The sequence below is a fragment of the Vitis vinifera genome, chromosome 15 (assembly GCF_030704535.1).
Source record: "Vitis vinifera cultivar Pinot Noir 40024 chromosome 15, ASM3070453v1".
Taxonomy (NCBI): Eukaryota; Viridiplantae; Streptophyta; class Magnoliopsida; order Vitales; family Vitaceae; genus Vitis; species Vitis vinifera.
Window position 1 is genome coordinate 12,360,641 of NC_081819.1, and position 18,644 is coordinate 12,379,284.

General features: G+C 30.9%; 1 protein-coding gene across 3 annotated transcripts; it reads left to right on the forward strand.

Annotated features, from left to right (window-relative positions):
• The first annotated feature begins 1,526 nt into the window (after positions 1 to 1,526).
• Positions 1,527 to 6,312, forward strand: LOC100243575 (uncharacterized). 3 transcript variants are annotated; one of them, XM_059743154.1, is made up of 4 exons: positions 1,527 to 1,683; positions 2,210 to 4,931; positions 5,039 to 5,965; positions 6,070 to 6,312. In XM_059743154.1, the coding sequence occupies exons 2-4, from the start codon at positions 4,768 to 4,770 to the stop codon at positions 6,170 to 6,172; spliced, it is 1,194 nt and encodes a 397-aa protein (XP_059599137.1). In that variant the 5' UTR covers positions 1,527 to 1,683; positions 2,210 to 4,767; the 3' UTR covers positions 6,173 to 6,312. The 3 variants fall into 3 exon arrangements, with proteins under 3 accessions (XP_059599137.1, XP_002266092.1, XP_019081347.1); XM_002266056.5 differs by having other exon boundaries at positions 4,628 to 4,931; XM_019225802.2 differs by having other exon boundaries at positions 1,541 to 1,683; positions 4,768 to 4,931.
• Positions 6,313 to 18,644: the final 12,332 nt, after the last annotated feature.

Below are 18,644 nucleotides of genomic sequence, written 5' to 3' on the forward strand. Positions count from 1 at the left end.
TAACTTAATAAGTTGTGTAAAAGCAATGAAAACATATATAACACAATAAACCAAATATGAAAAAGATAATTTAAAGTTATATATTTCTTAAATATCTCACACATTTGATTTTGTAAGTGTGGAACAATTTATACATGAAATAACTAGGAAGTATTTCAATAATCAAACTAATTGTAGTGATAGATCAATAATTTTATTCAAAATATTATTATGATCTAAATCAATGTGCAAAAATTAATTCATTAATTAAAATTTCAAAAGAACATATTATGATTTAAAGCATCTTGTTGTCGCAAAACTTTAATTGAAATACTACGAATCCATGTAAACATATATGTAAAGATATAACATAATATATTAAGAACAATAGTTGAACCTATTGTAATTTTAAAATTATTTTTAGATAATGAAATTATTGCATTAATAAAAATATCATATGTGGCAACATGCAATAATATATATTGTTTTATATAACTCAAAAATTTTCAATCATAAAAACATGTTATAAAGAAAATTGACATGTAAAATCAATTTATTAATCATATGACCAAGTCATATATTTCACATGTATAAAAAAAAACTCAATTTTCTAAATCAAAACAATTAGAATAAAAAAAAATTCCAAACTATCACCTCTAATACAAAAAATATCATGCAGTCCGAAATTCCACATTGATATTTCCTAATATATCCCGATCCTTATAATATCAATTATGATATATTTATGAAAACCAATATTTTCGTTGTTAACCATAACGAGTACTTGCTATGTTTCAAATAAAATAAAAATAGAAAATTATTTCTAATGGTTGAAATGTTGTTATGGACAATGATAATATTTTTAGGGAGAATTATCTTTTGGGGGTAGATGGGTCTCCAAATTAACAAAAGGTCCATATAACTCTTTAAATTGAATTGAAGGATATGAAATAGTAATGGACAAATATACCCTTTAAGAACACATATAAAATATTTTATAAAATTAAGTTAAATAATTTTTTTTCAATAATTTTTTTTTCAAAAATACTAAATTAAATAAAAGTAGTTTTCAAAAATATTAAATTAAATAATTTTTTTTTTCAAAAATATTAAATTAAAATTGTTTTTCAAAAATATTAAATTAAATTAAAGTATTAAAAAAATATTAAATTAAATAAATTTATTTTTACAAAATATTAAATTAAATAAATTTATTTTTAAAAAATGTTAAATTAAATAAAAAATATTAAATTAAATAAAAGTATTTTTCAAAAATATTAATTTTTTTCTCAAAATCAACAAAGGGCATTTTTGGAAATACCGAAGGATGATATCCTTCAACTCAATTTCCATACTTTCATTGGGTCTTGGGCTCAATTTGAAAAGTTACATGGACCTTTTGTTAATTTAGGGGTCCATCTACCCCCAAAACATAATTCTCCCATATTTTTAACATTTGAAAGGTTAAATATTTTCCTAAAATTACCTTCAAAAATAATTTCTAAAAGTATAATTGCTTCCAAATATGCCTGTGCTTTTTAGTTACTAATAATAAATAGGTCTTTAAAAGCCCCAACTTGGCGCCCCTTCACCCTTTTCCACTACACAAAACCCTAGCCACTGAAATCATCGGCGACAACGCCGGTAGTATCGACGGAAACGGCGCCGGAGACCTAGTCGGAGACTCTCGAGATCGTCCACAATGTAAAGTTCTTGTTTTCTCTGCTTCGCCTTTCTTTTTTCTTTGCATATAAAGATTTTCTAATGCAATTCTTTGTTTTAGTCAGAAAATTTCAGGTTTATTCACCTGGATTTTTTGTGAAATGAGATGGATATTTCCATGTTATTTTTACTCTAATTATGTGGGAACTTTTGTTTCTCATCCGTTGAGATTCAGTTTCTGTTTTGTTATTTTAATTGGTTTGCTGTCCTATGGCTTTAGTTTTGCTACTTCTTCGGGAAATTAGCTCAACTTTAGTGCATATGTGTAAGATATTCAAGAAGGGTTTTGTTTGGTTGCTGAGAAAATGCAATAAACGAAATGAATTCAGAAAACTGTACTTGTTTTTAAGGCCTAAGAAAGTGGGTAGTAAAACAAAACTAGGATAAAACAAATATTTGGCTTGGTGCAGTTGAGTTTCTCAATTATTTGTATGAAACAATATGAAACATATGAATAAAGTTTTATTTATTCTCTTATGCTCTGCTTTTTTTTGGCATCTTGATGCAGGGAAATGCAAAGGAAAATAAAGGAAAATTTCGTAATTTTAGTAGGTTAATATGAGAAAATGATTAATTAAATCATTTGGTTTTTAGAACTGGTGTTCTAGATGAATTAGATAATTTATTGGATGAAATCAATTTTAAAGTCAGTATTGAATTTAGGATTGATATGAGAAGCATTGATTCTAGGAAGTAATCCATTTGATTCTAGGAAAGCATTTTATAAAATGCCACATAACAAAAAATGAAAAAGTATAGATAGAAAATTAGAGAACTCCAAAATTCAAGCAAAAGAACTAGAAGAAGAAAAGCAATAATAAATAAATAAACAAATATTGAAATGAATGATTGAGTGAGAAATTGTAAATGAAGGCTATTGGAATGCTTAGGATTCATTTGAAGATGCATACAAAAGTTTAATAGAATTAATCGACATCATTTTTTATCATAAATAGCTCATTAATTATAAATCTTACCTGAAATATTCCTTCATATGGAATATTGTTGCTTAGAGAAGTATTTGAGAAGTCTCTCCATGTTTTCTATTGAATAAAATTTTCCAAAGATAAAATATCGACAACAAATTTTATTCTAGATACTTCAGAATGTAATGTTAATTGGAAGCAATGGTAGTGTAACATATAGAAACATAAAGCATGCATATATTATACTATGAATAGTTAGGTTCTATTCCATAAAATATGAATCTAATGCCTTGAAAAGAATATTTTGACACTGAAAATTACCTATGCCCCAAAGAAAAGGAAGGAGAAAAGAAAATAAAATTGGGTACATATTTAGTTAAGTTCCATAGAAATTCAAATTGAGTAAACCTTTGATAAGAACATTGGGAGATTTTACCAATGAGATCAATGATAAAAGGAAATGCTAACATTGTGCAATATGGTGGAAAAAAGAATATAATCAATCATTTAAAAAAAAAAAAAAAAAGGGAGAAAAATGGAAAAAGGAAAAAGGAACAAAGAGATAAAAAAAAAAAAGAAAAAAGAATGGATTTCCTCATATCTTTGGTAAAACGAAAATCTACCTTTTGTAAATTTAAATCATGGGTAGTTATACTGTGTGTGGTGATGATATCCTAAATATACATTATACAATTTAGACTAACTCATTGATTTGGACTCAAAACTGCATATTAGACTTGAGTTCTACGACCAATCAATACATCTTCTAATGTGATGGCTTTTTGATTAATGAGTTAGTTAAACCTACATCATTAATGAAATATTGAATCCAAAGCTTCTAGGGTTTTTTTTTCCTTTTTTTTTTTTTTTTCCTTTACCATTTTTGGATACAAGATATAATACATAAGAATCACAAAATAGTATGTTACCATTACCTAAATATATAAAAAAAATTAAATTGTTTGTTACCACATTTGGAAAAAAGGTTTCTTCCCCCTTTTCTCCATCTTAGTAGTTGAAATATATGGGAAATTACCATGGGCAGAATGGATGCAATTTTGCGGTTTTTGGTTGCTATCTTGGAAGATTCTTTTCATTGCTGCCTAGAAAAGCATGACCTGTTTCCTTTCTATCAACAATGGGGTTTATTGTAGCATTAGTTCTCATGTCCCTTTTAGCAATGTATCTAGCAGGTAATCAGTCTATTTTACCACCCAATTTGTGGAATTGGATTATACAATCTAAACCTGAAACCAATGGTTCATTTTTGACTTTGGCCTTGGATGAGCTGATTCCCCCTTTATTTTGACATTTTGACACGTTGACAGGTTTCAATATATTAGGGACATACAGGGAACTGAGTTTGGTGATTTAGCTTATCCATGTACTTGGCTAGCATTACAAAATTTGATAGATGAGAACTTTTATTTATTTATTTGTGAAGGTTAATATTCTTTTTAATGGAAGTTTCTATGATTTAACGGTTGACAGTCCATTTATTTGACTTTCTAGTTTGCTTGCCTTTCATTGTCCATAGTGTTCTATTTTATTGCAAACTTTTTCTGCACTTTGATGTACCACTGGGTCATAGAAATTGATCAAGATCGATTTATCTCTCCAAGAGGGTATGACCAGAAATTCATTACTTTTGAGTTCATGCACAATGTTGTTGTTAAACCCCTATTATTATGATGCATTTCACAAGGTGTGTGATTTGTGTGAGTGCATGGTCCTGAAATATGGCAGCTAAAACACCAGTACAAGTTCAGCAAACTATTTTAATCACTTGAAACATATAAAAAATGAGTTGTGGCAAGTAATTTTCTTTGGATTTATGTCAGCAATTGGTAATAAATTGAAGTCTAAACTCCCTTTGTAATCCACGAAGCACAGGCAAGTTTGGTGGTAGATTAACCATTCAAGTTATCTTAGGCTACTATCTTGATCACTTTGATTTGTTGGCTTCTTTGTTTACTTTTATTTATTCATTACTAATGCAGAGATCAGCTGCAAATAAGAATTTCCATGCCTTATAACCAGAAAGGGACCTTAAAAAGCCACCTGAGGGAAAATTGATTTGATTGATCTGGATATTGTTTCCTACTATATGAAAATTCTGCATTTTATATTACTTTAAAAGATGGAACAAAAACAGTCGGGTTGCACAGGAGGAGCAGAAGCAGTTTTAAATCTTCAGCCAAACTCTTCAATCTCTATCACGTATCATCCTCATTTTGGTCCTCATGATGATCTGATCCTCCTTGAAATTGATGACAAGCTTCTTCCAGATGTCCTCCACCAGAGGTAAGTAATAACCTTAATTAGTTTATTGGGTTTGATTCATTTCTCATATTCCCAAATCCCAATATTTTTGGTTTTGCATTTCAGTTTCAGCATTTTTTCTTTCCTAGGGTAACTTTAAGAGGACAACCCAATGAAGATGCTGTTCTTTGTACTCAATCAAAGACTTATTCTATCAAATTTGTTGGAAACTCCAATTCTGTGTTCCTTATACCCCCAGTAGATCAGTCAGCATTGCATGAACATCCACAATATTCTGATGAGAAAGATGATGACCAGCGGGTTGTTGCATCTGTCATTAAAGTGGCTCCTGGTAACATGGAGCTTGTTGAGGTTGCTCCCAGGCTGGACAAGCTTAAATTGCTTCTCTTGGAGAATCCTTTTACATCTGAGGAGGTCTCAGAGAAAGAGGAATTGGAAGGGATGGAGGAACAGAAAACAAATTTGTTTAAATGGAATGATCTTATAGATAGGGTTCAAGCCAGTGATGATGAATTGAGGTCTGGATTACGGGCTCTTTCAGCAGTAGAGATTGATGGGTATTGGAGAATTGTGGATGAGAAGTACATGGGTACTATTCTGAATATGCTTCTGCACAACTCAGTGTTGAATGATTGGTCATTAGATGCACTTGGTGAAGATGAAGTTGTGGGTGTTCTGGAATCAGATGGTTTTCCTCGCACACTAGGGTTACATTGTTTGCAAGTTTATGGTAGCAAGGTGGATGAGGGTGTTGGCAGTTGTGTATGGAAGTTGGATGAGAGGCGCTTATGCATTCATTTTGCTAGAGAAATCTTGAAGGATGGGAAGAGGAAGATGGAAAGTTTCATGGAGGAGTGGATTCAAAAGATTCCAGATGGGATGCAGGCAAGTTTTGACATGTTGGAAGGTGAAGTTTTGACAGAAAAGTTTGGGGTTGAGACATGGGTTCGTGCCTTTAGTGTTTCTTCCCTGCCCTCTAACCCAGCTGCACGTTTCTCCATGCTTTTTCAAGAGCGGCCAAAATGGGAGTGGAAGGATCTACAGCCCTATATAAGGTTTAATAGTCTCATATTATCTATTAGTTTCTCCTTTCCTGTATTCCCTGATTTGACTTGAATTTAATTTAATTTACATTTCTGATTGGCATTGATTTTTCTAGGGATTTGACTGTACCGGGTCTTTCTTCAGAAGGCTTGCTTCTGAAATACACACGAAAAACACAACCAAACTCAGATGCAGAGCCTGTATTTAGTGCCAGATAGTATCATCTATCAACTGGTAACCTATTGTGAGTGAATTTTTATGGTTAAACTATTGATGGAAGTCTTGGGAATAGAAAAATACAAATTCTGTAAGCTGTCTTTACTGTTAATCCACTAAATATTCCCATGTTTGATGTTTATTGTCCTAATGCACACAATGAATCTAGCAGATGGTATGAATTTGCAGTTTGTTTCTGATTCTTAAATACAAAAATATTATCCAGTATCTTCATCAATTGAGAGGGTTGCATGAAGCTTAGAGGAATAGAATGCAGAGGAATGAATGGGATTCCATATAAAATTAACCTAGAAACAACATTAGACGTTAGAGTTGAGAAAGGAAGAGTAGAGGTAGTGATGATGGGTGGGAGAGATGCTGGAAAGGTGGAAAATTGAATTGTGCATGTCTAATTTCTTGCTTTGCACCACCCATATCTTCTCAATTTGTTTTGAACATTACTTCTTACAACAATTAATATTTATTTTTGTTATCTTATTTTGGGTTTAGAATGTGTCAAAATCCTTGAATTTTAATATTATAAATTTTATACTTATATACGAGTATGAGGAGAATATAAATGTGCTATGGATCTATAGAGAAGACCTCTTAAGATAAATATTGCTCCATGTTTGATTTTAGGAAAGTAATAAGGAAGAAGAAAAAAAATATAGGTAATTTTTGGTCCCAAAAATGAGGGAAAGGAAAATGTAAGGAAAAGAAATTTGAGAGGGAAAGCAATAAAATAGAAAATAAAATTTAGTATTATTAAATTATTTTTAAATGTTACTTTAAATTTATTTTAAACATTTTTTTTCTAAGGATTAACAGGTTAAAAATATATAAGTTTCTAAGTAATTATAATTAATTACATTCAATTTCGTCATCAAGTCATATAACTTCAAATCATATAATAACTTCATTTCTTTGGGCATAGTTGTCCTTGAATTCTTCATGATTAAATTAGATATAAGAAAATTATTTTTCTTAATGCTATATTTGGTGGTAGTAAAGTAATAAGTAAAAAAAATTATTAAGGAAAATGAATTTTTATTTACTATAAAAATAGTAAAAAATCAAATATAATTAAAATTAATTAAAAATTTATATATTTTCAAATTATTTAATAACATGATTTTCAAAAAACACGTAAAAATAATATATTATATTTAAATCTATTTTTATTTTATTTCACTTTTTATTTCCTTCAATTTTTTCTCTTTATTTTCTTTCATCAAATTCTCTAATAACCAAACAAGAGTCAAAAGATGGTGAAGAAGAATAATGTCAAATTAAAAATTTGGACCTTGAAGTAGAATGCAACAACTTGTTTCAAAGTTTGGACATTGAGTTTTTTTAATTAATTTTTTTTTTGTAATACTTAAGTTTTATAAATAAACAATATTATCATATTTTTGAACCAAAAGTTGATTTTTTTTAATCAAAATTTCTGTTTCCCAAAATGACTAACATAAAAAATAATAAAAAATATATATGAGAGAAAATAATTTATGATTCATAAGATACATAAATTCCACCTTCATGAAATTATTAAATTTCATGTATAAAAAAGGTAGATTTATTATCTCACTCCTTATCTTATTTTATTTCAATCAAATATTTATTTATTTATAATAAAATATCTTTTATATTTAATATTATTTGAAATTCATTTTGTGATATATATTAAAAATTCATTTGTTATTTCTTTATTATTGATATTAATGATTAAAATATTTAAAATTTATAAATAAAAAATATTATGTTATGTTGTTAAATATATAAAATCATTTTTGTATGTCTCAACTGTAATATTAAAAAATAAAACAATTTTGAGGGAAAAAAATAAAAATGGGTAGACTGCTTTTGTTGGTGTTCTTGATTTTGAGGAAATCTTATATCAGACAAAGTAAAACATGGTTAGCTGCAAAACCCTTTCCATTTTGAACTTCTGAAATCTCACCCCCATCAAAGCTAAAAAAAGTGCACCATTTTTAATATAATAATGATGAAGTTCCACTTAAATTGTTCAATTGCTTGGGCATCAATTAAACTTTCTTAACAATGAGTAAGTGTAGATTTTCAAAACTAAGTTTAATCTTTAATCCAACCTAATAACACAACTAGTAACTATAAAATCAAAGATGACAAAGTAACAAAGTGCAATTGTTCAAAGATGGGAAAAAAAATTCTATCTACCAACCTCTCTCTCTATCACATGTGACACCCTCTTATGGGCCATTTATTCAAAATAAATTAGAAAAACCCTGAAATTAAATAAAAATTCCCCATTTCTAATTTTTTGGAATGGAACTAAGACTTTGTTATTTCAAATTGGGTTTGTTGATTTCAACATGGCATAGATTCATTTCGAAATTTTAAATTCAACTTCTTGTTGTGCTATGCCATTGCTCTCCCCATTTTGAAAATTTGGAATTGGTTGTTAGGTTACCAAGTAATTTTATCCTTATCGATGTCTTCAATCCTTCTCTTCTTCAAATTCTTTGATTCTATTCCTTTTCAAACTTCTCTATTACTTTGTCTTTAAACTCTTTAATATGAAATAAACATAATAAAAAATACAAAAAGTAATTTGATAATATAACTAGGAGACAAATAGGTTTTTTCTATCTAAAAACTTTTTAAAAATTGACACTATTTCTTCATCCCATCCGCCCCATAGTTAACCAAATTAAGTAATTAACAAAGTCAAGTAATTATCGAGTCAACTAAGTGAAGTATTCCAATAACAAACTAATTTTATTTTTCATCCACTTATGATGTCTTTTGAGCCAAACCTCCATTTGGTTGTCTTGGTAAAACTTAATTATCTAATTATAAAAAAAAAAAATACAAAATGCATTACAAAATACATAATATGTGAGGTTTTAATAAATTTACCCATCACATTGAAAGAATGTTTTTTTACCATAATTTCCAACATCTCCCTCTTGGTCAAAAACCAGATGTTCTAATATGCTCTCAAGCCCATAGCATAAATATACTTTCTAAAATTTTTAATATATATGGTAGTTAAAGAATCAATGAGCATTTCTTTTGTTGGGATATAGTTAACATGTGATATTGCAATTCTATATGTTTTTCTCTTGGTTCTACTTCACCATTTTCAGTAGTTGCAGTACTTTTGAATTATCACATAACAACTTAACCTTATTGTTAGACATTTGATCAAGCTCGAGATATTCTAAATTTTGTTTTACCCATACAGTTTTTGTGGCAACAGTACTATATGCTATAAATTCAGCTTCCATTGTATGATGAGCCACACAAGTTTGTTTTTTACTAACCCAAATTATAGTTCCTCATCTTAAAATAAATATGTAGCCAAAGATGAATTTTCTATCATCTTGATCACTTGCAAAGTTAGAATCACAATAATCAGTGATATTCAAATCTTCATTTTGACAAGTTAGTTCTAAATCTTTTGTACCTTGTTAATGTATTAGTTTTCTTTCAATACCAACTAGTGAGGAATTCCAAGATCACTCTAAAATCTACTAACAAGACTCATAACATAACTTCTATGCAGTCTTGTATATAACATTACATACATTACACTCAATACTACTTGAGCATACTGTTTATTTTTCATCTTTGCCTTATCCTCTTGATTTGCAGGTGACATTTTCTTAAATAATTCTATCCTTTTATGAATAGGCATGTCTACTACCTTGGAAGACTCCATTTTGAACCTTTTTAATATTTTATCTCAGTAAACTTCTTATGAGAGGCTAAGTTTCTTTATTTTTCTATCTCCTATTATTTTAATACCTAACACAAAAGAAGCCTCACCCATATCTTTCATTTCAAATTGAGATTTTAACAAAACTTTTATTTTATTTAACATTTTCAAGTCATTGGAGGCTAATGAAATATCATCAACATATAATGATAAACTCATAATGCTACTCCCACCATTCTTCATATATCCACAATAATCAAAGTCATTTGAAACCAAACTAAATGAAATTAAAGTATCATGAAACTTATAATACAATTGTCTAGATGATTGTTTTAGTCCATACAATGATCTATTTAATTTATGTACTTTGTTATTTTCATTTAGAATTTCATATCCTTATGGTTGTCTCATATATATTTCTTCTTTTAATTCACTATTTAAAAAAGTTGTTTTTACATATATTTGGTGTAATTATAGATCTAAGTGTACAACTATGACCATTATAATTCTTATAGAAGTAAATTTTGCAACCGGTGAATAAATCTCTTCATAATCCATGCCTTCCTTTCGGATAAAACCTTTTGCTACTAATCTTACCTTATATTTATCCAATATTCTATCTAATTTGCATTTCTTTCTTAAAATCAATTTATAACATATAGTTCTTTATCTTTGGTATATCAACTAATTCCCATACATTATTTTTATTTATTGATTCTAATTCTTCTTTTATGCTTTCTTTCCATTTATCTGAATCGAGAGACGACATAGCTTGGAAAAAGTTAATGAATCATTTAATTCTTCTTCACTAACGAATGTAAATAAGTGTTTCAAATGACTTAAGGGTTGTCTCTCTCCTCATACTAGTTATAGTATCATGTGAGTTTGTATTTGATTATATTGGCACTTCTTTATTTATAAATTCGTTTCCCTTAGGAATTTCAAATAGATATACTATTCTTATAGGTTTTCTTATATCTAACATATCTTCTGAAAATGTAGCACCCCTATTTTTTCATAACTCCCATTGAACCCTTATTATGGAAAATAGAAAATCTATATCTAATGGAATGTTCTGGATATCTTATAAATGTGCCTTCAATAGTTTTAGCATCAACATTGCCTTTTTGATGACTTGGTATCAATATATATGGGCTGAAAAATTTACATAATCACATAGATTAATCATACATGATTAAAGGATACTAACAATAGGAAATCACTATAAAGAACATACCTGTTTGAGCCATGATAAAAAACCGTGATTGATTGTTGCAACCAAGTCTTCCTCTCTATGATCTTGATAATAGCTATGGTGGCTCTATGGGAAAACAGAAAAACCCTTTTTATCTAGATTAGAGAGGGGACTTAGCATAACTCAAATTGGATTCTCATTGGGCCCTTCCATAATGGGCTTCAATGAGACCCGTAGCCTACACTTGCCATTCAACTGAGCTTCTACTCAAAAGATGCAAAACCCAATCCAAAATGTGATCACTAGTTAATTGGGCTAATTATATAATAGACTATCCATTAACCCGTTTTTGCAAATACAAATTATTCAATTAATGTTAGCCCATATAAAATTTATTCCAACATTCTCCCACTTGGGCTACATTAATTGTTTTTGAGGATTCATTAAATTCATTTTGAAAATAAGACTCTCGGGTTAAGTACAGAAAAGTTTATTTTGTATGGCCACACTTTTTTTTTTTTTTTTTTAAAGAAATGATAGTCTATAAGTAGCATCTTGTTAAACTTATCCGGTCCAACATGGTCTTAATATTGGACTACAATGGTCTATATGTTAATCTCAACAAACATAATGCCCCTTATAGTCATGAATATTTTAACCATATTGACATGGATTGTAAACCCAGTAGTGTAGTAAGAAATCAATGCCAACATGTGATCATCATCTATATGCATTGTTTCTTATCAGTCCTCATTACAATTTACCAGCAAAATGAAATTGCTGCAATTTCTAAACAATATGAAATTGCTTGACTTTAACAAGTCATATGTCACCAACAATGCACCACAAAATCTCAAAATAGTGGTATTTGTGACATCCAATAGTATACAACTGTAATTCTTAAGGTTCAATATCTCAAGATACCATGTTGTATGTAATTCAATTACGACATGCTATAATATAATACTTAATTATGATGATCATAATAATAAAATTTTAATTTTGCAAGTTGCAGAACAATAATGATCAATGTTTACATAAAACAATAATTGAAATAAGGGAAATCACAGAAGCTCCCACTAAACCAAAGAATCAAAAGACTTAATGACACCCATATTCACAACATGTTCCTTGAACGTTATAGGCTTTAAACCTTTGGTTAGAGGATCAGCTAGCATGGACTCAGTTCTTATGTTCTCAATCACAATATCTCATTTCTTCACTAAGTCCTTGATTGTAAGGTACTTGATTTCCATATGCTTAGAACCCGTACTAATCTTATTGTTCTTAGAGTAGAACACGGTTGCATTATTGTCACAATAAATCACAATGGGTCGAAAAATGGAATCAACAACTTGCAACTCTGAAATCAAATTTCTTAGCCAAACAGCTTGAGATGATGCACCATAACAAGCTACAAACTTAGCATACATGGTGGAGGATGCAATTAGGCTCTGTTTGGCACTTTTCCATGAAATGGCTCCACCAGCTAACATAAAAATGTATCCTAAAGTAGATTTACGATCATCAGAACAACCACCAAAATCAGAATCTGAGTATCCAACTACCTCGAGATTATCCACCTTCCTATACACAAGCATAAAATCCTTCGTTCTTTGTAGATATCTCATGACTTTCTTTGCAGCAACCCAATGATCATGTCCAGGGTTCGATAAATATCTACCAACAACGTTAACAATGAAGGCGATATCAGGTCTTGTACATACTTGTGCATACATTAGGCTACCAATGGCACTAGCATAAGGAATAGTCTTCATGGCATCCTTTTCCAAATCATTCTTTGGACACTGTTCATTACTGAGTTTATCTCCCTTCACTACTTGTACATCACCAGCTTTGCACATCTGCATATTGAATCTTTTAAGCACACGATTGATATAGGCTCTCTGAGATAGCCCAAGGAGGTTTCGAGATCTATCACGATAAATCTCAATACCCAACACAAAAGATGCTTCTCAAAGATCCTTCATGTCAAAATTAGTAGACAAAATACGCTTGATATCATTCAGGAGATTCACATCGCTACTAGCAAGTAGAATGTCATCGATATAGAGAACCATGAAAATGTATTTGCTCCCATTAACCTTCATGTAAACGCACTGATCAAACTTGTTCTCTATAAAACCAAAAGACGTCACAATTTTGTCAAATTTCAAGTACCACTGGCGAGAAGCTTGCTTGAGACCATAAATTGACCTTTTCAATCTGCATACCATGTTCTCTTTTCCATTTTCCTTAAATCCTTCAGGTTGTGACATGTAGACTTCCTCACTCAAATCACCATTGAGAAAAGCTATCTTGACATCCATCTGATGAAGCTCTAAGTCAAAATGAGCTACCAACGCCATAACTAGCCTAAAGGAATCTTTGGTAGAGACTGGTGAGAAAGTCTCTATGAAATCAATGCCCTCTCGTTGTGTATACCCTTTAACAACCAACCGAGCCTTATATCTTTCAACATTTCCTTTGTTTTCTCTTTTGGTCTTGAATACCCATTTGCATCCAATGGGTTTATATCCTTTGGGAAGATCAACAAGTTCCCAAACATCATTGTCTGACATAGACTGCATCTCATCTCTCATGGCAATCAACCATTCATTTGCCTTATCACTACTGAGAGCTTCATAATAAGTGGTAGGGTCCACTTCTTTTCCAATGTCATACTCTCTCTCTCCAAGGTAAACATAATAATCGTTAGATAAGGTAGATCTCCTAGTTCTTTGTGATCTCCTCATTCCCACTGGAGGAATCTCATCCACAATAGGGTTTATTTCGACAGTAGGGAAATTGACAATAGCAACTCCTTGTTGAATCCCAGAATCAAAAGCTCCAACATCAAGGTTAATGTCTGAGACTGGTAAACGTAAAGAAATAACATCCATGGGTTCCACTCTTTCATCGGACTAAGAGGGTATACTATTAGCAACATCAAACTCTAAAAACTTTGCTACTTGAGACTCAACAATTCTAGTGCCACGAGTCGAACAATAAAACTTGTATCCTTTTGAGTGACTAGGATACCCAATAAAGTAGCACCTAGTAGTTCTCGAATCCGTCTTCTTTAAAGAAGGATCATAGATTTTCACCTCAGCTGGACATCCCCATACTTTAAAATGATTCAAACTGGGTTTTCTGTCTGTCCATAGTTCAAACGGTGTTTTAAGCACAGACTTACTAGGAACACGGTTCAGAATGTAGGTTGTTGTTTTAATGGCTTCACCCCATAAGTATTCTGGAAAATTTGATCTACCCATCATGCTCCTCTTCATTTCCATAAGAGTGCGGTTGCGCCTTTCTGCTACGCCATTCTGTTCAGAACTACCAGGCATAGTATACTGAGCAACAATACCATTATCTTGTAAGTACCTTGCAAAAGGTCCTTTTTGTTGTCCAGCATCACCATGCTTCCCATAGTACTCACCACCTCGATCAGATCTCACAATTTTGATGACTTTCCCCAGTTGTTTCTCAACTTCAGTTCGGAAGACTTTGAACATTTCAAGAGCATCTGCCTTTTCTTTGATAAAAAATACATAGCCATAACGGGAAAAATCATCAATGAATGTAATGAAGTACTTGTTGCCACACAAGGTAGTGGAATAAGGTCCACTAATGTCTGTATGAACAATCTCCAACAAATTTTGACTACGAGTTGCATCTTTTTTCTTATTCTTTGTCAATTTTCCTTTCACATAATCAACACAAATTTCTAAGTCATCAAAATCAAGGCGGGGAAGAATCCGAGAACTAATTAATCGTTCTACTCGTTCTTTAGAAATGTGCCCCAAACGCTTATGCCATAACAATGAAGATCTTTCCTTAGTCAAAGGTCTTTTAGCAACATTGTTTTCAACATTGTAAGAACAAGTAGATAAGAACGACAATCTATAAAGCCCGTAAGATAAAACACAATTGCCAATCACTTTAGAGTCATAAATCACATCAACTCTTTTATTTTCAAAAGTGAAACTATATCCAGCTTTATCAAGTACTGAAAGGGAAATTAAATTCCTTCTAAACGAAGGTACACAAAAAACATTGTCCAAAACAAGTTGAAAACCAGAATCTAATTCTAAAACAGCAACCCCAATATGCTCAACATCAATCCCGATGTCACTGCCAACTTTAAGATTTAACTCTTTTTCACTTGGCTTCCTCAGATTTCTAATCCCCTGTAAAGAAGTTGCAACATGAACAGTAGCACCACTGTCAAGCCACCATGAATCTAAAGGAACATTAACTAAATTAGATTCAAAACAGACATACTCAGATAACATACCCTGTCCCTTCTTTTTCTTCTCTAGCCAATTCTTAAACTTAAAGCAATCAACCCTCTTATGACCCTTTTTGTTGCAGTGATAGCACTTAAGGTCTGTGTTCTTGGCATTTCCATTCTTCTGCTTTTCACTCCCACTCTTCTTGAAATTCTTATTTTTCTTATTACTATGGAAGTTGGGCTTTCTAGTCTTTTCAACTTTTTTTTTATTATTCGGTTTTCCAAGAGCAACGAGATGAGCAGATTCATTCTTTTCTCTTTTTAGCTTTTCTTCCTTAGCCACGCACTTAGTGATCAGGTCATTCACACCCCAAGACTGATTCAGGGTGTTGTATGCACTCTTGATTTGGCTAAAAGAAGATGACAGAGTATTGAGGGCTTGATGAACAATAAACTTATCGGGAATGGGAATGTTTAGAGCTTTCAATCTAGTATGAAGATGCACCATTTTTAGGATATACTCACGAACCCCTTTCATATCATCATACCTCATATTCATCAATTCATCCATAAAATGCCTAGCTTCAGCATTGTCAGATGTTTGGTATCTATTTGCCACAGCAACGAGAAATTCCTTAGCATTGTTGCTCTCAGGTATTCCTCCAAGGAGATGCTCAGCAATGGACCTCTTGATTGAAATGGGACTTAAACGGTTCGATCTTTCCCTTTTTGCATAATGAGCTCTCATAGCTTCAGTGCTTTCATTAGTAGGCTTAGGAGGTTCATCTTCACGTAGAGTCATGTCCAAGTCCATCATTCCTAAAACAAACTCTATGTCTGATCTCCATCTCTTATAGTTCGACCCACTTAGAATTTCAATTGTAACATTATTGTTGTTCACAGCAAAGGAAACTGATTGACAAAATTTTGCAACTAGATCAATTATGGGCAATAGGTAAAAAAAAACTTAAATAATCATAAGCAATACAATACAATAATCAATTGTACTATCATAAACTCCCCTTTGGGCAGAGTCCACAATAAACAACTATTCTCTAAGCATAAAGATCAACAAATAATTCATTAAAATTTATTTCCTTTGGGCAAATAAATTTATCAAATTATTTATCTCATTCAATATCCTCATGTTGTTAAATTAATTTGCACAATAACCCCCTTTGGGCAGGCGATTGTACAAATTAATCTAAAATTTTCCCCATCAACAAAATAGGAACACATAAACTTGCAAATTTTGATGGTTAAATCACTTTGGTGAAATAACCTCAACAATTCACATGCAACGTTCCAAAATTGGGTAAATTAAAAAAATTGCCCAACAACAATAGTGCATATTAGCCATATATATGCATATGATCAATTATAGTTGCAAGAATTTGAACAACAATTTTTATTTATTTATTTATTTATTACACTTTAAACTAATTATTTAACTAGTTTATGTGATTTAGACCAAGTAGGAGAGTATGCATGAAAAAGTTTCAATCTAGAAAGAGTGAGTACTACACTCCTATTCCATATATATTAGCATAATTTCTGGTAAATTCTCAACAAAAAATTATACCAAAAAATAATTTTAAGCTAATTAAATCACATAAATAAGTAATAATTATTTAATAAATATTTTTGACCCCCAAAAAATAAAATAATATATCTAGAAAAATAGATTACAAAAAAATGAGCGCACAGGAAAAAACGGGGCTCAAAACGGACACCGAATGAGGTTACACGCGTCTCACACACTTGACCCGCGAGTGGGGAACGTGTGGCACATGTGGCACGTGTGGCATGTGCTGGAGGTCATCTTCAACCTCCAGCATTGGGTCCAAAATTATGCAATACGGGTCAAATGACCCGGTTGCAACCCGGATTACAAACAATTGAAAAAGAGTTTTTTTTATCGGGATCTTGAGGGCTTTTAAACTTTAGGTTGTTTCTAACAATTCTAGGACATTTAATCATAAAAAAACAACTTAAAGATCTCCATAATTGATTAACAAAATTCGGTTTTTCATACCTCCATAGCCAAGATTGAAAAACTCTATTTTAACACCTATTTCAGCCTCATTTTACATGTATTTTTACCTTAACAATATCATAAATCTCTCTACAACAATTAATTAAACAAAAAAAAAACTTCTCAATCTTGCTCAATTTTTTTTTTTTTTAAATAAAACGAATTTTCTAGGGTTCATACCCATATTTTCGAATTTTCAATTTTCACCAAATTGAGCCAAAAAACCGAAATTGATGCTACATATCAACTATAATATATGTAAACAACAAAATCTAAGAGTTTAATTTGAGTAAAACCCAATCATTTGAACAAATAAAATTTTTCTTGAATCTTTAAACGAGAAAATTCCAAAAATTTAAAAACTTAATTACTCCCAATTTAAACAACGAAATTGCACATATGATATATCAATTTGAAGCTTGTGACAACAGGAACAAAAGGCCTAAAGTTTCACAATTAAAAGAAACTAAAAAAAAACATACTCATTCATGGATCACAGATTCAGCTCCGAAAATAAAATAAAATAAGAAACTAAAAATTTTATTTTCGATTTCCAAATGTAGATCCTAAATCATGTAAATCAGGCTCTGATACCACATGTTAAATAAATTTACATAATCACGTAGATTAATCATACATGATTAAAGGATACTAACAATAGGAAATCACTATAAAGAACATACCTGTTTGAGCCATGATAAAAAACCGTGATTGATTGTTGCAACCAAGTCTTCCTCTCTATGATCTTGATAATAGCTATGGTGGCTCTATGGGAAAACAGAAAAACCCTTTTTATCTAGATTAGAGAGGGGACTTAGCATAACTCAAATTGGATTCTCATTGGGCCCTTCCATAATGGGCTTCAATGAGACCCATAGCCTACACTTGCCACTCAACTGAGCTTCTACTCAAAAGATGCAAAACCCAATCCAAAATGTGATCACTAGTTAATTGGGCTAATTATATAATAGACTATCCATTAACCCGTTTTTGCAAATACAAATTATTCAATTAATGTTAGCCCATATAAAAAATTTTCCAACAACCCCAACTTTTAGAATAGTCTAAACTTGGTTTTCTACTACTCCAAAGTTTATGCGGAGTCACGCTAATAGTTTAGATATTATTCTATTTAATATATACATAGCAATATTTTATGCCTCCCCCCAAAAGATGGTATCTAAATTTGAATGACTTAACATTGATCTTACCATATCAAGTAAAGCCCTATTACATCTTTCGAAAATTCCACTTTGTTGTGAGGTATAAGCTATAGTTTTTTAATATATTATTCTATTATTCAT

What these genes read in the sequence shown, in the direction of transcription:
- LOC100243575 (XM_059743154.1), top strand. Translation starts at nt 4,768, where the DNA reads ATGGAACAAAAACAGTCGGGTTGCACAGGAGGAGCAGAAGCAGTTTTA. An exon ending in CCAGATGTCCTCCACCAGAG is followed by an intron (nt 4,932 to 5,038) that starts GTAAGTAATAAC and finishes TTTCTTTCCTAG; the next exon opens with GGTAACTTTAAGAGGACAAC. An exon ending in GATCTACAGCCCTATATAAG is followed by an intron (nt 5,966 to 6,069) that starts GTTTAATAGTCT and finishes TGATTTTTCTAG; the next exon opens with GGATTTGACTGTACCGGGTC.